We start from the raw sequence: 21,958 nt of genomic DNA, 5'->3' as shown, positions 1-21,958 counted from the left end.
TCACACAGCAAGTAGAAAGAAGCTTAAACGAAAAAACATATACAAAAAATAAACCCCAACAAAATAAAAATAAGTAAAAAAAACCCCAAAACAACAACAAAAAAATACTTTCTGCTGTAGTCACAATTAAAGTCACAATTAAAGTTACGAGTTGCTGTTGCATACCACAGGAATAAAGGCCAAGATGAAGGCGATGAAGACTGCCTTTATTTTAACCGGTAAGCCTTTCAGAAAACGGCCTGTATATTATTCCCACCTAGTATCATTCTAAGTTTGACCTCAGCATTTACCAAAGAGTAGTAAAGTTGTCAGATTCAATTTTGCTATAATACATTTCTCCCAGATTATCTGAGATGCTCTACACTAATAATGCAGTACCTCACTATATCTCCGAAGCACAGTCAGTTCACCTGTGTGCCCTACTTACATCTCATTGGCCTAAGCAACTGAAAAAGAAGTGTGATCAGGATGCACAAATCTATTTTTTCACTGTTCATTTCCTTTGCATGTAAATTCACTAATTTAATACAAACTGTTTAGGGTTTTTGTTTTCTTTTTGCTTGTTCATTCTCTTTTGCTAAGTAGAATAGCCATACATTTCTTAAAATCAGTACTGTCTCTATTTTTAGCACCTGCCTGGATGTTGGTTGATGAAAAAATGAACATGAGCTGGCAGCGTGCGCTCGCAGCCCAGAAAGCCAACCGTATCCTGGGCTGCATCAAAAGGAGCGTGACCAGCAGGTCGAAGGAGGTGATCCTGCCCCTCTACTCTGCTCTCGTGAGACCTCACTTGGAGTATTGTGTGCAGTTCTGGTGTCCTCAACATAAAAAGGACGTGGAACTGTTGGAATAAGTCCAGAGGAGGGCCACGAGGATGATCAGGGGACTGGAGCACCTCCCGTATGAAGACAGGCTAAGAAAGTTGGGGCTGTTCATCCTGGAGAAGAGAAGGCTGCGTGGAGACCTCAGAGCAGCCTTCCAGTATCTGAAGGGGGCCTACAAGGATGCTGGGGAGGGACTATTCATCAGGGACTGTAGTGACAGGACAAGGGGTAACGGGTTCAAACTTAAACAGGGGAAGTTCAGATTGGATATAAGAAAGAAATTCTTTACTGTGAGGGTGGTGAGGCACTGGAATGGGTTGCCCAGGGAGGTTGTGAATGCTCCATCCCTGGCGGTGTTCAAGGCCAGGTTGGATGAGGCCTTGTGTGACATGGTTTAGTGTGGGGTGTCCCTGCCCATGGCAGGGGGGTTAGAGCTAGATGATCTTAAGGTCCTTTCCAACCCTAACTATTCTATGATTCTATGATTCTATGTGGTTCAAAAAAATGTAAAATCAGAAGAGAAAGAAGAAGGTACATGAGAAAGAATAATTTCTCTTCCTTGTGTCACTGGCCAGCTGCTCAGATGAAACTGGTGTGCATAGAGAAGATTTTTTCCACAAGGTCTTCTTCCACAGGGCTTGCTGTGAGATCCTGTGGAGGCCTCTCTACCATCCACATCTCATCAGGCCAGATGAAACGCTGTTATTCTACAAGTAAATTTTGCATTTAGTCTGTTGATGTTACAGGACTTAACTAGAACTAAATATATCCATGTAGTGTTGTCATGGAAATAGAGAATTTTGATGAAAATACAGATTTTCTGCATACTGAAATACCGTATTTCAGTAACACAAATTAGCAAAGCTGCAGACAACTGCCATGCCTTTATTTTCTTTCAGAGGTTGGCACTATCTACTGAAAGTCAAAAAAAAAAAAAAAGGAAAGAGGACATTTTAGCTGTTGTGAGAGTATCATGTCATGATCACATATTATGTGCACGCTATGTTAAACTGTTGTACAAGCACTATGCATCTAAAAACTCCTGATCCACTCACAGAATTCAAATGGTGTTCCAAGTCTTGTCCATATCTAATAGGTGGGGAATGTGATGTAATTCAGCCATGCTTAGATAGTAAAGTGAGCCCATACACTACTCTTGCTTTATACCTGAGACCTTATCTTCTAGTTTAATCACATCATTCAATCACTAAGAGATATAGCATATAAATAGTACAGCACAGGCTATCTATTTTGCAATGACAGTACTCAGTGCCCATAACTGTACTCCAGACTGGGAGAGTCTTTGAACTTATGCTGCAGAGGCACCGCCTGCAAAAGAACATGATGCTTCTTAAAATCAGTATGTGAGAAATAAAGCGAAGAGCAATCAAAATAGAGCATATATAAATTGAAATAAATGTTATACAAAATCAATTATGCCAGTTCAACTAGTTCTGTTTCTAAATCATGATAGTTTAATTCAGAATGCTGTTCACATATCGACAAAAAAATGTAATTACCAAGTAGTTTTCAATAGCACTACATGGGGAATAGAGCTGTTGGGACTGGTGAAAATTTGCCAGCAAGTCCCAATTTATTCATCAAGAAAGGAGGCAATGCTGAAAAATGGACACAGTCTTTGAAGGTCCCATTCAGCAGGAGCTACACTCAGTGAATGATGAGTGTCTCAGCCTGGAGGACAGAAGGTCACTGCATGCACTGGAGAACTTTGTAACAAGTTTGTTTGGAGGCAGGTACCTTTTACGGAAGTCCAGCCAGCAGTCTTTCCCCTTGGGAGGCTGGGGATCCACAAGTCTAACTGGCACTTTTGTATGGTTGAAGAATGGGGTTTCTGCATTGGGGGGGGGGGAGGTGGTGGTGGGGGGGGAAGTAAGGTGTCCATTTTGTCCATTTTTATGTTAGTTCACAAAAAAGCTATTGATCTTATTGGACAAACTCCACAAAATTTAACAGGACGCTAGGTTTCAAAGGTAAGAGACGCTAACAGTAGGTCTGTTAAACCCATGACTTGCCAGCTTGAGCAGCCCCAGCCACATGTGTGGCTGGACCACATACCACAGTGCCCAAATATGAAGTCAAGAAAAAGAAATAGTGGTAGAGAGAGGACAGAGCAGCAGGGACTGAGATTAGGGATTGCAGCAACCATGATGGATCTCTGTGGCCATACGGAACAGTCAGAGAAGGCGTCGTGAGTGGGCAGGAATTCTGGGCTAGGATGCTGGGGAGACAAGGAGAGGTGTGGTGGAGAGGGTAGGAGTAGCTGCAGGTGTTGTGAGGAGTGGACACAAGAGAGAGCTCAGACTGTTGTAGTAGCAGTCTTTGAAAGATGTGGGCTAGGTTGTTGAGGCAATTCATGTTTGTTAGGCACCCCATCCTGCAAGTTTTCTGCAAATAGTGGATTAGGTAGAGAAGGGAAATTTTCCTACGTGCGGTCTTATGAGTTTGTTTTTTTTTATTTTATTTTTTTAATAAAAAAAAAAGAGTTTAAGCTCAATAGAAATATGTTAAAAAGTCAGTCAGTCATGAGGCACAAGCATGGTTAGCAGATGTCGCTGGTTATGGTTCTTACTATGTCTCGGAAGGAGGCCTGGGAGCTAGTCTCACTTTATGCCTTAAAAGAGTGGTAAAGTTGGACAGCTCCTCTCAAAATTCTTCCCAAATTTCCCTTCCTCAAAAATGCAGTTCTGGAAAGAGAAGAAAATTTCGATGTTTACAGCCTCACAACGTAAAATCGTTTTAAGACTGTGGGCACGTGTGAAAAAGGACTTCCTAAAAGACTGCAGACTTAGCTGGAAAAATTCTCATCACAAATCTGGTCGAAGATTTTTTGTACAAATGAATAGGAAATGTCTGCTTTCCACCAAGCAGTCGTGAAATGTCTGAACCTTCTCCCGCTGACAGAGTCAGCTAAACAGATTTACAGCACATGAACATACATCAGTGTTCGGACATCTCTTTGTGTCCTCTCCAACCTGATTGCTTTTGGTGTACTCCCTGTGCTACACTATTACCTCTGCATGTCAAACACATAAGTGCTGTGCTATGGAAACATCTTTGCTACAGTTATGTCTCCTCTAGCGGATAAAGATATATTTTTATCCAGGGTGAACATGATTGTGTGAAGCCATGTAGAAGTGACTACGTTAAATGATGTAGCAGCATGCAATCCATTAGTTTTCTTACACTGTTGCCTGTTTTTACCTTGGATAACTGATTAGCTATCTCATTGTAGAAAACACAGCTGGGACAAGCACTTGAATTATACTGTGAAGTAGATGAGAGTCTTTGGCTGGTCTCCACACGCCATATCATGACAAATATTGCAGATTTAGGATTTTAAACTGTCAACAAAAAGCATATATTGCATTCTAAGAAATACGCACTTAAAAAGCACTCAGTATCACTAAAGCAATGCCCAAGGAAAGAACAATGTGTTCTTACTTAATGTTATCTAATCACTGGCAACTTATAGAAACTAATTTCCGATGAGATGTGCAGTCAAAAATTCATCTCAGATGCTAACTCAAAGCCCACTGTGCTTTCTCGATGGTCGACCATTTGTCGTGTGCTGCTTAACAGTGCACACACACTGGTTTTTTTTAAAGTGAAAATACAGCTGAAAGAGATGCTACCGAAATGTAGACTTCAAATAAGGTAATCTGGTTCTACCCTTAAGAATCTTTCAAGGCTTCAGAGGTTTCTGCTGAATATTTTATCAACAAGAAATACCGGATTTGATTAACTAGTTAACAATTTTTTTTTTTTGTCTATCAGCATGTTATGTATTTTTTTCTATAGCAGTGTAAGAAGCAGCCATATATTCCAGAAATTCTTTTTTCCATCAGTGCAAGGCAGGAACAGCATCTTAAAAGGAATTCAGAGGTGAATAAATTCACATGTACTGCATGTGCTTTAGCAAGCAGGTGGATTTTTGAGACTCTAAAATTAGGTGGGTTTAAAACCTTTGAGAAGTCTGCTCCAGAGACCTTAAGGATTTTATAATTGGCCCAGGACACATACTGCATCTCTTCTACTCAAAGGTGTCTCTTTAATAGTTGCATGTTCGTTTTATAATCTCAGAATGTTGTAACATGCAAAAACTACCTTCCTCTGAGGCAGACTTTGTATCTCAGCATCTATTAGATTATTTCCTAGAAGCTACCATTGTATTTAAAAAGTCAGTAACACTTCCCAAGATGTTTTTCTTCTCAAATGGATGTGGTTTTAATTTTGCCTTTCCAAATTTTGATTTGCTATTCAGATTACAATATGCATCCAAAGTTCCTGTGCTGCCCAGGTTTGAAGAAAAAAAGCTGCTGAACATTAGTTTGGTGACTCTGTGTCACACACAATGCAAATTATTAATGTGCTGCTATAGATTATTAGGAAGATGTTAACTCACGCTCGACCGTAACATCTTGTTCTCATTTAAATGTTTTAACTTGCTATTTTTCTAGTACCTTCATGCAAATGGGATTGTGCATCGTGACTTGAAGCCAGAAAATCTACTCTATGCAACACCAGCACCAGATGCACCACTAAAAATCGGTGAGCAGCATTATATATATGCTTCTCTAATTCCTTTGTATCAGTAATACATGCTAACTGATGTTTACAGTCTCACTACCACTTTATTCAAAGCTAATGCTTATACTCAAATTGTTCATTTGAGCTACTTCTTCAGCAGCACTTTTTTTTTTAAAACCAATACAAAACAATGTGCTTGCTAAGAGAATTTATAGACAGAATTGTTCAGAACATGTCAGAGAATGAAGAGCTCAGGAGGAACAAAAAGGATCATGAGATCAGCATCCATCTGTGTGAATTTCTGTGCCCTGTTTTTTTATTTTTAAACTAGTATTTTAAAAGGAAAGATTCATTGGCATGAAAGTACAAATGTGCAGATAAATGGCAGAAAGCAAACTGAGCAATGCTGACTTCTGTTTTGAAGACAAATCTGAGGGGTAAGAAGTGATCTTCTCAAAGAGCAGAGGGAAGCTATCTGAGACATGGCCAGCACCATGGGGACAATGAGGAAAGCCAAGGTGCGATCAGGCTCTTCTGAATGGAGACATATTATGCCACTTCTGTTGGGCATGGTCACTGGCTGAAAAGCGCATGACCTCCAAAAATGCCAAGTTTTCGCTTTAGCAAACAGAAGCTCTGTGCAATCCACCTGAGCTGTATGTAACCAGTTTGGAAAGACCACCTTGTGCTCTCTTACCAGAGAGCATGAGAGCATGCAAGGAGTGAGTGTTGCCATGTTTATCAGGCTGGTGTCCATCATGGGTTTCAGGAGCTAGATTTCCACCAAATAGTCTCAGCAATTTCATATAAATTTCTAGGAAACTCTGCCATCTCAGGATGATGGTATCTTAATTTACATTTTATCCTAGTTTTTATCTTTCCTGGAAAACCTCTAACAGCTGTAACATGCTAGATTAAAGCAGCACCCAGTGGCCTTGGTTTGACAGCCAGAGTGGTGTAGGGATTCCTGAAGCATTTTCCTAAATGCTGTGGTGCTTCATCTTCTGGTTAATATTATTGTTGTTTAAATTGACATCTGATTTACAGTAAGTATTTATAAAAGTAAAATATATTTCTGTTTGGATAAATAATAATACATAGGTTATAAGCATTTAGGGAGAAGTGAACCCTAACTATGCATTTCTAGAATAAAAGATGAACTGTTTTTATCCTGATCTTGAGTCAAAATATTCACTTTATTGTTTGCTGTAACAAAACAAAAATACTCTTATTTTACACTTTTTAAAGCAAGATTATCATCACCTGAATTAAAGTTTGAAGAAGTTCAATTTATTCTCAGTGGAAACTAACAGTTTATAAAGACTTTGGTTTTCATGTCTTTTAGAAAAATGGATCATGCAAGTACGACGTGTAAATTGTGAGGGTTCTTCCTGTCTAAGTAGCAATTCAGGGTAGAAACACTGCAAAAAAGGATGATCATCACTTCTCCTGGCACAAGCTCTATGTCTCTAGAAGCCTTTTATTAAAGTATTGCTGTGATTTTGTCTTGCAGGGACTGTATATTCTGATCCTTATCCAAGAAATTACTGATGCATAATTTTTTAACCCAAAATTGTTCTGTTAATTTTATTGAATTACTCACGAAGGGAAGGTGAATATGTACCTAAAATACATTTCTGGATCACTGCTTTTATGCCTTTAGGCATACCATTTTATTGGCTTTTTGCAGTCTTCAGGATAAAATACAAGCTGCATTTCTGTCAAGCAAGAGCCAGGAGTACTGATTTGTGTGGACAAATTTTGCTTCCAGATCAGAGTCTGAGTAGATTCTTTAAACTGATCCTCATCTCTGGAAATGACAGTATTGTTCATTTAATGCATAAATGTTCATTTAATTACATATACAATATAAAAAGAAAAAAAAAAAAAGTGATTTTACAAGGAAGTAAGAACATTAATATTCCTAAACAATCTTAACAGCTGACTTTGGACTTTCCAAGATTGTGGAAGATCAGGTGACCATGAAGACAGTTTGTGGAACTCCAGGGTATTGTGGTATGTTGTTTTATTACTTACAATATGCCGCATTTAATGTGAGGATGTTACATTTTCTCTTTCCAAGGTGAAATGCTTCATCCTAGAGTCAAATATCCAAAAGCCCCTAAAAAGCAGAAATAAAAACATAACGTTCAGAACTTGCACTGGGTTAAGTTTCTCTAAACTCATAGTCTGTAGCAATGAAGCTTAATAATCAAAATATATGTCATGGTGCAAGTTCATTACTTGGAAGGAAGTAAGTTCAACCATTGTAAAAATGCTGAAATTACTAAAATAATACTGGAGAGGCATCAGCAGGAATTCGAACCATGAAAGGCATAGTGGAAACCATGAAAAATCTATAGAGCTCAAAGGAATTACGAATATTTGAATATTGCTTACAATTAATTTATCTTAAAGTTATTTCTTTTAACATGGAAGAAATCAAATTATTACTTAAAGTAGGGTCATAAATTAATGTATAACACAAGGATGGTAATTTTAATTCATTTAGTAATTTAGAAATTAGGAAATCATATACTTGATGATGTTGGGTTTATATGGCCTTTGAGGGTACTTTCTACTTCTTTAAATTGTGTTTCATCTCATGGTCTTACATGCTTCTGTTTTACACACAGTTCATGCTTCTCAGTCAGAAAGTGAGTGCTACAATCGACATAGGTGTAATATCTGGCAAACAGTGCCGTAGCTGTGCTATATATCAGATACCATTATTCCACAGACGGTATAACTAAAACCAACCCTAAAAAATCAAAAGTCTAAAACCAGAGCTCAAGCACATAACTCACCACAGCAGGGAGAAAGGAAGCATGCACCTGATCTTAAAAAAAAAAAAAAAATTAAAAAGGTGCTGCCAAGTCCCAGTTGCCATTCCCTCTGGGGAAGAGAGCATTTCGCTCTCTGGGGAGACCATTTTGCTCTGAGGCTGTGGCAGGTGCTCATCCTGCTGCCAGCAGGGTTGTGCCCAGCCTGCATCCCCTCTACACAGCAGACCTTCTTCAGCAGTGGCATCCCCAGGTCAGAGGGGACAGCAAGGGATGCTGCATCCCTGTAGCAAGCCTCTGGCCTGCGTGCCAGGGCAGACCGCCTGGTGTGTCCTGGCTCAGTTCTGTGTGGTGGACGCCAAGCTGAGCAGGCTGCCACTGGCCAGAGCCTCTCAGAGTGCCTGGCAACTTTCGGCAGGGCATCCTGAGCATGCTGTTCGGCTGCAGGTACAGCATCCTTATGCACAACTTCACGGATCAGAGCCAGGACAGATAGCTCCCCACATATGCAGAAGTTCACCTGGACTCCTGGAACCAGAAAATGAGCCAGAAATGGATCCTCCAGTGCCAGAACATGCAAAAGAAGGAGCCACTCTGTTAAAAGAGGATTGCAGCTGCTTCTGCAGTCTGCTCAACCTTCATTACAGGACCCTTTCATGTCAGCAAGTCAGCTAATGGCCAGAGAGGCTAGTGATCTTGATTACATCAGGGCAAGCTTGCTGCGCTACCCACTGAGAATGTTAATCTTGAGCAACTAATGTGATCTTGTAGACATGCCTATTTCTACCAGTCTCACTGAACTCCAGACCCTAAATGGGCTTCTGCGAGAGGCTGGAAGCTGCTAGCAGTGTGCTGGGTGGTAAGCATATCTGGTAGTTTTGGACAGAGCTGAGCTAAGGCATGTGGAAACTGGGCACTTGGCATTTGTTTTTATAACTGTAAAAGCAAAGCGTTGGAGAAGACCATAAGATTACTCTGTTATTTCATATTACAGATTATAAGGCAATTAAGGTGACTGGCCATTACCTCATATGACATTGTCTGCCAAGCACATACAGGCACCAAGTACGGTTTAGAAGTAGCACTGAATTCCAGTCAGCTTCATAAAACTGTACTTCACATATTAGCCATTAATGTTCTGGTTGACAGTTACACTACAAATGCCATAAAACTGTAGATGGTATTTAGCCCTTTTTATGACTATCTTTTTATACTATAAAAATAGGATAAGGTTTATTCCCACAGAAGAGCCTTCAGCGTTGTGATGACTTGCTGGGGAGGTTTGAGACTGAATGCCTGTGCTGAGAAGACAGGAGCTTTGTGCCTGCAGACATGCACCTGCAATCCTTGTTTCATGACCCAAGTTAAAACTGACCATGCAGAATTCCTGCTGCCTGGAAAACATACAAGGATTACTTTCCAGAAGTGGAGGAAATCCAGGAAGAAAATTGTTAAAATGCCAAATTGAACTATGAATAATTGATAGTCACAGACTGCCAACTCCCACATCCTGCCCACCCAGCTATCAGCAGCTTTTCTAGAAAGGACACAGCAACAAAAACACCTACAGGAGTCTGGGTTCTTTGCATCAAGAATTACCAATCTACAGTCCCTGGGACATGCAATATGGTGCAGAGGACTGAAAGCAGGAAGATGGGCACAAAGAACTTAACTTGCTGAGACACTGTGCTTTCAGTGAACTTAACAAGAAGGGCATAAGTGCTACTGAGAGTAGCAGAAAATAAGCATAAAGATAAGCCAGTGCAGAGCAGTGATTCATAAGTTACAGCCAACATCTAAACTAATAACAATGTATCAGTCAAACCCATTCACCAAAGGCAAACTTCTGGAAATACTGAAAAATCATATTTACAAAATGTATAGCTGTGTAATCACAGTCCAGATGGCAAGGCAGACCCAAATGGACAAATCTTTGGTCTCTTTTATGACCATTTTGCAATACCACAGAGAAGAAAAGCCAAAGAAAGGAAGACAGCATCTTCTGCCCTTATTCTGAGCAAGAAGACATCCCAAGAAACATTGTGTTCTCTAGAGAGGAAGCATATTGGCCATTTACAGAAAAACTCTTATTTACTTTAGAACCCCTCACATGGCATTAACAAACATGACGAGAAGAATAGTGGTTAACATATCTTTTCTTAATCTGTCTCCATCTCTTTCTTTAGGTCATTGGCTGCTTTGCCTGTAAGCTGTCCTGTTCGCTGTAGGCTGACAGGAGATAAAATCAGCTGGGACCTAGTCTCATTTCTCAAAACCAGCCCTTCTCTGTTTGTCAAGTTTACCTATGAGAAGAATGGGAAGGCAGGGAAAAATCTGTGGTTAGACTGGCTAGTTTTTGTCCAGGTTTTGTACCAGGGAATAATGTTCTTTGTCTTCAATATTAATGCTTTTTAAAAATGTTTGATGAGGTGGTGAACTCAAGGGCTGTGCTGCCATCCTGTACGTTGATGGATATTAATGCAGATACAGTGGTAGCTGAGAAGAAGGGCTACTGACCTGGGGAAGTGTGTCTCAAAGTTGTCTTTGTAATTATTTTTTCTGAATCAGTTGGGTATTTTTGTCTGTGGCCAAAAAGTGAGAGAGGGAAGGTTCTTGCTCGCCTCCCAGTATGAATCACTTCCATTTCATCCTCTGGAGATGTGGCATTTCCATCCTGCCACCTCAGAAGCTTTCTCCAGGGAGGTTTGCCCAGTCAGAGGCAAACCTCGAGGGTGCACAGAGCTATTAGCCCTGGTGGTGAGAGGGCCAGGGGCACTCAAGGTAGGCACATCACAGTTTGAATGTTCAACCATGCCCATTTTTAGTCACACACAACAGCAACAAATACCGTCTGATACTGAGGGATACAACGGTCTACTCAGCTTTCCTTGAGGAGTGTTTGTCAAGCTGTCAGAGGTTAACTCATCTTTACCCTTGCAGAGCCAGAGTCCCGCAGGACGGCCTGGCCTTCCTGTCTGCTCCACACTGCAGCAGAAGCAATTGCCTAAGACGATCATGTCTTGCCTTACAATCAAAACAGAATACCAAAAATAAAAAGCAATTTGAAACCAAAATCCACTTTTCATTCTAATTTGGCTGTGCTTGGACATGATTTCTGTTGCTTTATACTCGGTGAAAGAAATTATTTGCCTAATTAAATGCTTAAAGGAGAGGGCTCTAAATTTTTAAAAAACACTTAGGAGTGTGCATGGAATTTAAATCGACTTTGTGATTGTTATTTCTGCATTCAACTTTCATTTTACTGAGATACGTTTTGTCATTGGCAGCACCAGAGATACTACGGGGATGTGCCTACGGCCCTGAAGTGGACATGTGGTCTCTGGGAATTATCACCTACATCCTGTAAGTGCAGACAGTGCTACAGAGTGATTCAGTTGTAAGCAGCTGCTGTGATGTGAGCTGAAAACACAAGATCCTGAACTTTAATAGTGATATTCCTAGTCTAACTTAAGGAAGTAAAATCCTAGAGAAGCATGGCAAAACACTGAGGTTACGTATTTGACAAATACAACACTTCCTGAACAACAGCAAGATCTGTGCAGAATTGTGCTGTTAATGTGAATAGCATGCTAGTGTCAGAAAGCATCATATGCGATTTTTTCTCATTAACTGTGAGATATATTATGATCCTAAGTAGCTTCTCAACTACAGATGGGACAAGGAGAAGTTAAGGTGCTTGGAGTGGTTTCACATTGCCTGTGAATATTCCCAAATGCAGCTGCCCCATTTGTATCGGCCATGGACACTGCTACAGAGTTGGCTGCAGCACCAGTATTGTCCCAGAGCATCTCAGCCAGGAAGCAGGGAGCAATCCTGGGCTCTGTCTGCAAATTAGTCCAATGGGTTAAATGACTAATGTGTTCCATTTATGACTAGGTAACCAGAGACACTGTTGACAGAAGGCTGTTAGTGATGCTGGCCAAACATATTTTAAACAGTTGAAGTTGCAACTACAGAAAATTTTCACGCAGTTGTGTCTAAGCCACTTGCATTGCAATTATTTTATTGTATCAATGGAATCTGTCAAAGGAAGAGTATTGAGAATGAAAAAATGTATCAGATGCATTGACCCTTCTCTTAATAGGAATTAATAACTTAATTGATTCCTTTGGAAGCATCAATGCTAAGCTGGATTGTGTGGTTGTATGCAATACTTGCATGATGCCTTTTATGGGAAGAAAATGGGATTTTACATGTACACCTTAAAGATGCAGAGGATTTTACGCTTTCCAACTGTTTTCTTTCCACTTTTAGGACTCATTAACTATGTCCAGCAAATATAGTGTGAAATAATACAATTATTTTCTTTACGTTTTGTAAAGAAAAAATTGTATTTTCTAGGGTTTATACTAAAAATACTTGTAAGTATATATAAACACTGAAGATACTATAGTTTAGTACCAGAAAACATGTTTTGTTCTGTAAATCGGCTCTCCATTTGGGTGCCTATAAATAACAGGCTACATTTTTTCTATCTATCGTTTTGTTATCTGCTACTTTTAAAATGTGAACCTTCGTCTCAAAGCCTGGCTCAAGTCTTTAGTAGGTTACATCTCAGATACTGGCAGCTGATCATTTCTCGTCAGTTCTCTGGTTCATGCATAGCAGAAAGGTATGAAATTTGCCAGCAGGGTTGTCCCTGAGATTGAAGAGGTGCCTTTTGATGTCCCTTTACAAAGATACCTAGATTAAGCTATGGGCTTGCCTAGTTATTCAGTGATTAAAGGATCACATTCAAGTTGTACTTGAAACTGAAAGCATTCCTTAAGGGGAAATTGTTTTCAAGTGTAGACAAGCTCCAAGCAGGAATGTACAGCAAATTCCTGTTTGAATATAATAAGTGTCATTTGCTATATTCAGCCTTTCAAAACCTTCCAGCTGTTCAGGAGATGCCCCCAAGCTGTTAAACCTCTGCACTGTTGTAAACACAAGTGTGTGAGCTGCTGGGTGGGACACCACCAGTACAGATACTCCTGTACTTCTTCCTCCTTCTGTTTTTCTTCTCCTCTGTCCTCAAAATCAAATTTGACCTACACAAACAAGCCAGATGAAAACGGTGCTAGTCAGACCAACTTACCCATCTCTTTCACTTAGCTTTAACAATATTCCACATTTAAAACTGTTCTATTTCAAGCTTTGTAGATCAACACTTCTGATAGATAAGAAGCTGACACCAGAAAGGTACATTACTAATTCATTAATCCTTCAGCCTAAAGGAAAGTGTTGTATGTCTCAGTCTTACAGTTTAGCAGAGGGAATGCACTTATGTACTGGTACAAAAATACATTGCCGTATGTGCCTCCAAAATTGAGTGTAGGTAAGAGTTACTTACCATGCTACAGAAGACATGCATACAGCTCTATCTTCTCACCAATACAAAGTGAATTTACCATGTGATTAAGAAAAACTTAGACACATATTTTGACAGAAAATTACTCCTGAGGCAAATTATATTAGAGCACAAGCATGATGAAGAATGGCTGAGAGAACTGGGGTTATTTAGCCTGGATTAAAAGAGGCTCAGGGGAGACCCTATCACTCTCTACAACTATCTGAAAGTAGGATGGAGAGAGGAGGTGGCTGATCTCTTCTACCAAGTAATAAGTGATAGGACAAGAGGAAGCTGTGTCGGGGGAGGTTTAGGCTGGATATTAAGAAGAATTTCTTCACTACAAGGGTGGTCAGGCACTGGAACAGGCTGTCGGGCCAGTGGTGGAGTCACTGTCCCTGGAAGTGTTCAAAATACATGTAGATGAGGCCCTCAGTGACATGGTTTAGTGGTGGGCTTGGCAGTACTGGGTAATGATTGGACTTGATCTTAAAGGTCTCTCCAACTGAGTTGAATCTGTGAAGACCTATTGATGATAGCTGTCATAATTCTAGAGAAGCTACATTTATACTTTTAACAGCAAAGAGGACCAGTCCTTTTGTATTCCTGCAGCAGGTTAGAAATTCTTGCAGCTACTACGCATCTGAGATGCAGATAGTTGTCAACAGAGAGGCTGTGCCTGTAGTCAAAATCACATGGATTTCACTGCTATTCACTGCTATTCACCATCAAAGTTGGAAGGGACCTTTAAAGGTCATCAAGTTCAACTCCCCACTCAAATCAAGTGTAATCTGTTGCTCAGGTGAAGTCTTTGTTCAGTGAAGTTCACTGTTGTTCAGTGAAGTCTTGAACCCCGCCAAGGATGGTGAGTCTGCAGTGACTTTGGTCAGCCTCCTCCAGTGTTCAACCACCCTCAAATCTAGCATAAATATGTGCAGTTATCCCTACCTATTTACAACCTTTGTCTAACTGCATATAATGATCTGTTAACTATTTTTTCTTAATTGTAGATCTAGTTCATAGAATCATAGAATCAACTAGACACAGCTTGAGGCCGTTAGTGTGATAGTTCTATCACACTAATTCAAGGTGTTTTTTTATTAACTTAAAAGGACACAAAACACTCTCTAGTAATTTCTAATTGTTTTTGAAGCTTTTTTCATTAATTTTTCTTCATTTAATAGTTAAAAATGAATCAGCATAATACAATGAAATTTCATAATGAAATTTCATAATTAAATGAAACTAAGACCCAGCACACTGGGTCTTACCCTGGCTTAATTTTTCTAATTTGAAATGGCACCTTTAGTTATATTCAGCTAATTTGGCATGTAGTGAAAAATCTGTCTGCTGAAACAAAAATGTTAATAAGACAACAGTGGGTGATAGTAGTGAGTTACGATAAAAATATTTTCAGAAGCAAATTGAGAATCACTTAGAAGGCTTCCAACACAGTCTTTAAGGTCTTAACAGGCCTTAAACATGATCTTACTGTAGGGCATCAGTTACCTGGTATCTAGAAGATAGCTTTAGCTTAACCAGTTAGTGGCCCAACAACACGCTCAACCAACTCAGCAAAGGTGCTCCATGGCAACAGGAGCAGACCTGAACCAAGCTCAGAAGTGGTGGTGAGAGAGGCTGGGAAACAGGATGGTTTACTGTGAGGTGTCCCTGCCCATGGCAGGGGGGTTGGAACTAGATGATCTTAAGGTCCTCTCCAACCCTAACTATTCTATGACTCTATTCTATGGGGAGCAGCAGAAGGACTGTGACCAGCTCCCACCCACTTAGGCACACAGTGTTTGGAGGTTGGATCCTTCTGTTTTAATCTATCTCTGTCAGACTTGGAAATTAATAATGTGCTCAGAATGTGCTTATGATGGAAGTTTTCTCCTCTTCAGCAATGCAGAGTGATGCAGCTGTTCCATCTGTGTCTACACACCACTCCCAAAACCACATTTCTTCCTTTTACATCTGTCTCCTTTTTCAAGACAGGAATCACACAGATTGGGTTTCAAAATATAAAAACAACTTAAAATGGAAGGTTACATTTTTTAGATTCTTTATGGTCTGCTGTTACTTTCCTGCCACAATACCATTGTTTGTTGCATTTTCTGGAGGCAGAGTAGCAGGTAGACTTCCTGTTCAGCTTAGAGTACTTATTAATTGAATAGGAAATGAATTTTTAAACATCTGATTATGTGTGCAGGCGTGATTAAAGTACAATGAAGCAATAAAAAAAAAAATGACATTATATAAACGGAAATCGCTTCTGTGAGCTCACTTTCCCCAGGGCCAGCACTGTGGATGTTTCTTGGGGTCTGTATTATTCAATATATTCATAAATACAGCCATAGTGAGATTACAAAATTTCTTGATAATATATAGGTTACCTAAGTAAAGATGAGGGCTGAAGGTTTTTACATTTTGTGGATGATAGGGTGACTGAACATGCAGTGATGAACATAATCAAAAACCAGTCCAGGAAATCTAAAAACTTCTAAATTCACAGGTAAATTATAGTTCCTCTGTTAATTCTTATCCTTCAGGGAAGAGTTACAGGGTTTCTGATAATTGCTTTATGAGATATCTGTGCTTACAAACAATCAAAAAATGCAGATCCAAGGTCAGGGTTTTTAGCAAAGAAATGTAGATTAAAATAGAAAACATCATTATACTAATTTGCAACTCTGTGTTGTGCCCATGATGAATGGTGTTTGCACTCACTTCAAAAAGTCATACACTAGAGAAGGCCCACAGAAGACTGCAGGGATGAGTAAAGGTTTCAGACTGATGCATGATAAAATAGTCTAAGGTACTTCAGCCTGAGACCAGCAAAGCAAAGAGCTGCTATAAAATCTAGAAGGTAAATAGATAGCAACTGTTGCATGGCTACTCTTATGAAAACTCCCTGTATTAAAATTTCCAATTACAGACATGTGAAAATGGAAAATTTACAATTTGATCAGCCTTTCCCAGTGGTTATGAATGCTTATGACCATGTTTTACTATGCTCTGTAAAATTAGTTCCATGTCTGGTTTCCCAAAGTGGTCTACAGGACATGAAGTAGAGAAAGATAATACTAGAAACTGTTTCTAACAGCCCAAGATGAAGTAATGTTTGAAATATTTCTTTCTTTTTCACCCTTGCAGACTTTGTGGATTTGAACCATTTTATGATGAAAGGGGAGATCAGTACATGTTTAAGAGAATCCTGAACTGTGAATATGACTTTGTGTCCCCCTGGTGGGATGATGTGTCTCTGAATGCCAAGGATTTAGTAAGTAAAGCAAAAATGAGACTGCAGAGTATCTTTGCTGATATGTATTTGGCCAGTATTACTTCCACTGAGAAAAAGAGTCCATTTTTGGGTGGAGGCAGAGTGATTTGCTAATTAATTGTATCAATGGCTCCTTGCTTTTCTTCTTATTTCTGATATATGATAGTGCTCTGATATATCCCCTGTTAGTCCAGTGCTGAAATTTTGCTCTCAAACCCATGGATGTTCAGGTATTTATGTGATCTAATCCACAGACGGTAGGCAGCTGTCACAGTGTTCATGTATGCCTGCCTTTCAGGCTAGCTCTGAAGTGCTTCATCAGTCCTCTTTGCAAGGCAACCACCTTCAGGGAAGCAAAGATAGAAGTCCTGTATTTTGTGCAGTTTTCAAGTCTGAACCTTGGAGGAAGAATATAAAAGGAGTGAAGCCCTCCTCACCCTACTATTCCTCACAGCATTTTTCTGTCCATTTAAGCTTTCTCTCAGTAGATGAGGAAAGACTGATTACTTTTAAATATGGTCCATTAGCAAAATGCAAGGGCTGGCACCTGCACCTTACGCTTTTATAACTGGATAAAGTAAATTGGATCCAGGAGGTATTGATCTGCCGACAGGTATTCTTGGGTTTGATTTTTAGTCAAATTTAACTTGCAGAATTCAGTTATTTCATTAGCACTGAAGAAACAAGTTCTCAGTTCCATATTGCTTATATGAACTGTGCCACAAAAGTTTTTAAAGTACTTCAGAATGCCTCAAGTGGAAAAACTGTAGAAGTTCAAAATACTTTTTAGCTATTGTATTAGATGTGAAGTTTTTCTGAGGTCAAAAAAATATTATTTACTGTTGTGTCATCAAAACCTAAATAAACAGCAGCCTGCAGCAAAGCTGCTCATTCATTGTATACACAGAGCTTTGGTCCAAACTAGTGCCTACCATTTTGCTAAAGTTCAGAGTTGCAAGTTTGAACACTACAGTAACTTGTAGATAAGGATGATGTCCATGGCTCTCGAAACTCATGCTCTGGGCAGTTACAGAGTGTTCGGTTGGAGTGATCTCCTTAACTTGACCTCTTCTGTGGATGCACAGAAGGTATTCATCATGATGCCGGTTCTCCTGCACCTACTTCAGGGCACCATATTTCTTTAATAGCACTTTGTGGGGAAAGTTCAGGGATCACTCACACTCTGCTTCAACAGGATGTGGAGTATGGAGAGTTGTGTAAATGTGGCTCTGCTGAGTACCGCCATGTACTTCTTTACTCCATTCTCACCCTTCTGTTTTTTAAAATACCACTTGTCCAGCAAAACCCATGAAATCCAGCTTGGCTGGACACACTTGTACCCAGCAGTTTGCACAATTCCATTTCCAGAGGTACACATGCAATATGCTGTTCTGAAAAACATTCCTATTGTTCCTACTTTTGTGTTTGGAGAGGTGCAGCTTCCCTGATCTTGGTAACAAAAGAATGGCATAAACAGCATTAGTTTCAGAGTTGGCTAAGAGAGTAATAATTGTACAGTACTTTTTTTTTGTTACATGATATTTTACAGCAACTGAAAGAATCATTTCATTTGTTACGTACCTAGCAGTGACTGCAAGGTACAAGTCTGCATGAGTTGCACTTACTAGAATTTAAATTTTCAAATCCACTTTAAACCTTGTCCAGATGTGAAAGTGAAGATACTGCTAAAAGAACTGCTTGTCTGAGGGTATTTTGAGAATCTTTTAGAGTTTACGTGACAATTCAGACAAACATACCTGTGGCGGATACAGGCCACATTGGTACATACTTTTACAAATGTTGGTAGCCAGTTGATTCTTTTTCTCTTCCCCCTTAGTGGCTGTCTTAGATGTTATTTATGGAGGATCAAGAATGCCAGAAACAAAATACATGAAAAGACCTGCATACAAATTGTTGTTGGCCTCTTAGAAACACATTCTAAGATCCTTTCCAAACCAAGACCAAAGCCCCAAACTGCAAAGTCTGGCAAAAGTAAATGAAGTTTAACAGTCTTCTGTATATCTTCCTTGTGATGCAGGTTAAAAAGTTGATTGTTTTAGACCCGAAGAAACGTCTTACCACTCTACAGGCTTTGCAGCACCCATGGGTCACAGGGAAGGCAGCAAACTTTGCACATATGGACAATGCACAAAAGAAACTTCAAGAATTCAATGCCCGGCGTAAACTTAAGGCAAGTCTCTGCATATGGTCTCTGATTTGGCCATAAAAGCATGCAGTTAGATCAGTAGCCTTTCAGAAACCTTGCACACTTTTCAAGATAACATTCTATAGAGTTATGGAAGTTTTTTATTTGACTGATGAAGATTAAGAAGTTGAAGCTGATTTAGTTGATGTCTGCAGGCAAATAAAAATGTGTGAAGTTGATTGAAAACTCCACACAGACAAAACTGTTGAGCACGCACAGAGCTTTTGCAATTTCCTACCTTTTTTCCTTTCTTTTTTCCTTTCTTTCCTTCTTCATTCCTTCCTTCTGTCCATGTGTCTGTCCTGTACTGCTTACACATCTGTAAAGTACTGACCAGAAAGAACACAATTCTGAGTGGTTTCTTCATGAGCATCCATAAATCTGGAAGATATTTAGTCTACTACAGCTTAGTTTGATCTGTAAGCCACTCTCAGTTTCTACACCAATCAATGCAAAGCAGGAGCTTAAGCCGTTCTTTTGTATGATCTAGAATTAGCATTTCAGACATGCAGGTCCATAAAATGTGTGGGTTGAGATTAACAGGCCCAAAACATGCATTTGCAGGTACCTCTGACAGCAAACGTGCAATAGCATTCTTTCATCTGGAAATACGTTGCTGCAAGGCAGGAGTGCAGGTGGGACCTGTGCTGAAAATTACATGAGGCTCTGAGTCACCATTATGCTCCTTTACCATCTAGTCTACATATCTACTACAGGAAGAAGCAGGGAACATTTTTAGGTGAAAACAGCAGGCAGCTGGGCATCTAACTGACACAACATTGGGAAACTTTCTTCTCCCGTAATCTCTTCTTCAGTTGTGTCTGCTTGGGAGAGACTTCCAGGGATACTTCAGCACAGGAATTATTACACTGAAGCTGTCATTGTGGCCCTGGGGAATAACAGTGAAACGCATCTCATCTGAGAGCTTTGTAACTCCTATGGAAAACAAACAAACAAACAAACAGAAACAATGACCCTTAACTTTGGTTTTGCTCATTTTGCAGTATTACTAGGGAATGGTGACTGGGAATCTGTACAGAGCAAAGAATAAAGCTTTGTCATTTACCAGGGTCCCAGACACTGTAGATACAATTCACAGTGACACTTTGCCCGTGCAGAACATGTTCTATTCAAGAAGATTTCTATAGCCTTACAGTATGTCTGCTCTGTATTCACTGAAGATGCCATGCAACATTGTTATGTCAAAATTATTTCAGAGCATGAGCAGAGTCATAAATTTAATTAATTATGTGTAAGCTGTTACATTCACCACCCAGAAAGTCACAGACAAATGCATGCCCTTTCTGCATTTTTTTGATTTTGATTCTTTATATTTTTACACCTTTGACACTCAGTGATATTTCTGGTTTGATGCCCAGAGTTGTCATAAACAGAGATCAGTATTTCTGCTCCCCACCTCTGTATGCTTGGGTTTTTTTGAGCCAATAAAACTCTTCAAGGCAAGGGCTTAATGTATGTCTTAATTTCGTGACATTTTACATGGCAGAGTTTGTCCCTAGTGTGTGTGTATATATACACATGCATATGAAATTGCCTGTATGCTCTACACCATTGTGCTTGGCATAGACAATAGTGATATACTATTTTTGTTTATGAACTGTGGAATAATTCATGATAATACTGTTATTACTATGACAGAAGGTAGCTTTCCTTTTGCCATGTAACTTCAACAAGGGAAATATGAAGTACTGTCTAAATACAAATGCAGCATGTGAAGCTGAAAAAAAAATTCTATTCATGTTGGCCAACTCGTAATCATGTGAATGCAGCAATTTTATAGAATCATAGAATAGAATCATAGAATAGTTAGGGTTGGAAAGGACCTTAAGATCATCTAGTTCCAACCCCCATGCCATGGGCAGGGACACCTCACACTAAACCATGTCACCCAAGGCCCTGTCCAACCTGGCTTTATACCTCAATCCAGTACTTCAGATGGCCTTCTAAATCTGTCCAGGCCCAGGGAGGTATCCAAATGTGACATTACCATGCAGACTAAACACAGTTATGTTCCCTAACAGGATGATGCAAATATAGCAGTGCTGACAGACTATGTCCTTTAAGGAATGTTTACATGATCCTCTCTTTCTCAGGCTGCAGTAAAAGCTGTGGTGGCATCAACTCGCCTCGGCAGCGCCAGCAGTCACAGCACACATGACAGCAACAAGCCCAGCCATAACCCGTCTCCCGTCCATGACAGCAAAACTGAAGAGAAACCTATTCAGGAAGCAGAAGCAGCTCCAGAAGAAATGTCTTAGGTCAACATGCTTCCTTGTTTCAGCTGAAATCTGTCATTACATACACCAGCTTACTTGTCGTTCAGCAAGAGAGATTCATAAGCTTGGTCTCTCTGGTTCTGCTTAAGGGTGCCAAATACACTGGCTGGTGATCCTACCTTCAATGCATGTGACTGATTATGAAAATAGTAAACAGTTCCATAAGGCATGTCATGGAAACAGTGTTATTTGCAGTAATACCAGCAGGTAAAATCACGGGGATGAATAACTACCTATCATAATGCATATACTTCATATACATGTATCCAGTGTTTCTAGATAGCATTTGAAATGAAATACTACTTGTCTTCTGTATGTCGTGAGTTTCTTTGAACTGCTTCCTTCGAGATTCATAATCCTGCAGCAGACAAAATGGAAGGAAATACCACGCCAATGCTTTTAAAACTTATGTATGAAATAATGCTTTTTATCTTTAAAATTAAAAAAGCATTTGGGGATCTATATGCAAAAAACATTCCACTACTTCTGAGAAGAAATTGAAATGTTAGCTCCGCTAGGCATGAAGATGTACATTCCTCAAGCTTGTGTTGAGAATGCCTTATCCTGACTTTTCTTATTTATATACAGTATTTTAATGACAACCAAAATTATTGAGATTTCTGCCATTTCATTCTCTAGTATAGCTAAACAAAACAATAAACTAAAAGAG

The 21,958-nt window shown here is 39.6% G+C and overlaps 1 protein-coding gene across 1 annotated transcript in view; it reads left to right on the top strand.

The window, feature by feature from the left end:
- Nucleotides 1–21,270, top strand: part of CAMK4 (calcium/calmodulin dependent protein kinase IV) — a gene marked incomplete at its 3' end in the record, with an annotated part of 154,127 nt that extends 132,857 nt beyond the window's left edge. Inside the window, exons 6-11 of the mRNA XM_080637708.1 lie at nt 5,303–5,393; nt 7,314–7,388; nt 11,443–11,518; nt 16,659–16,785; nt 18,824–18,976; nt 21,106–21,270. Of these exons, the coding sequence (XP_080493834.1) occupies nt 5,303–5,393; nt 7,314–7,388; nt 11,443–11,518; nt 16,659–16,785; nt 18,824–18,976; nt 21,106–21,270 (687 nt within the window). The remainder of the gene's footprint in view (nt 1–5,302; nt 5,394–7,313; nt 7,389–11,442; nt 11,519–16,658; nt 16,786–18,823; nt 18,977–21,105) is intronic.
- Between the last annotated feature and the right edge of the window lie 688 nt (nt 21,271–21,958).

This window comes from Psittacula echo (genome assembly GCF_963264785.1).
Source record: "Psittacula echo genome assembly, chromosome: Z".
Lineage (NCBI taxonomy): Eukaryota > Metazoa > Chordata > Aves > Psittaciformes > Psittacidae > Psittacula > Psittacula echo.
The sequence above is the reverse complement of the archived record's forward strand: the minus strand, read 5'-3'. Positions and strand labels throughout refer to the sequence as shown.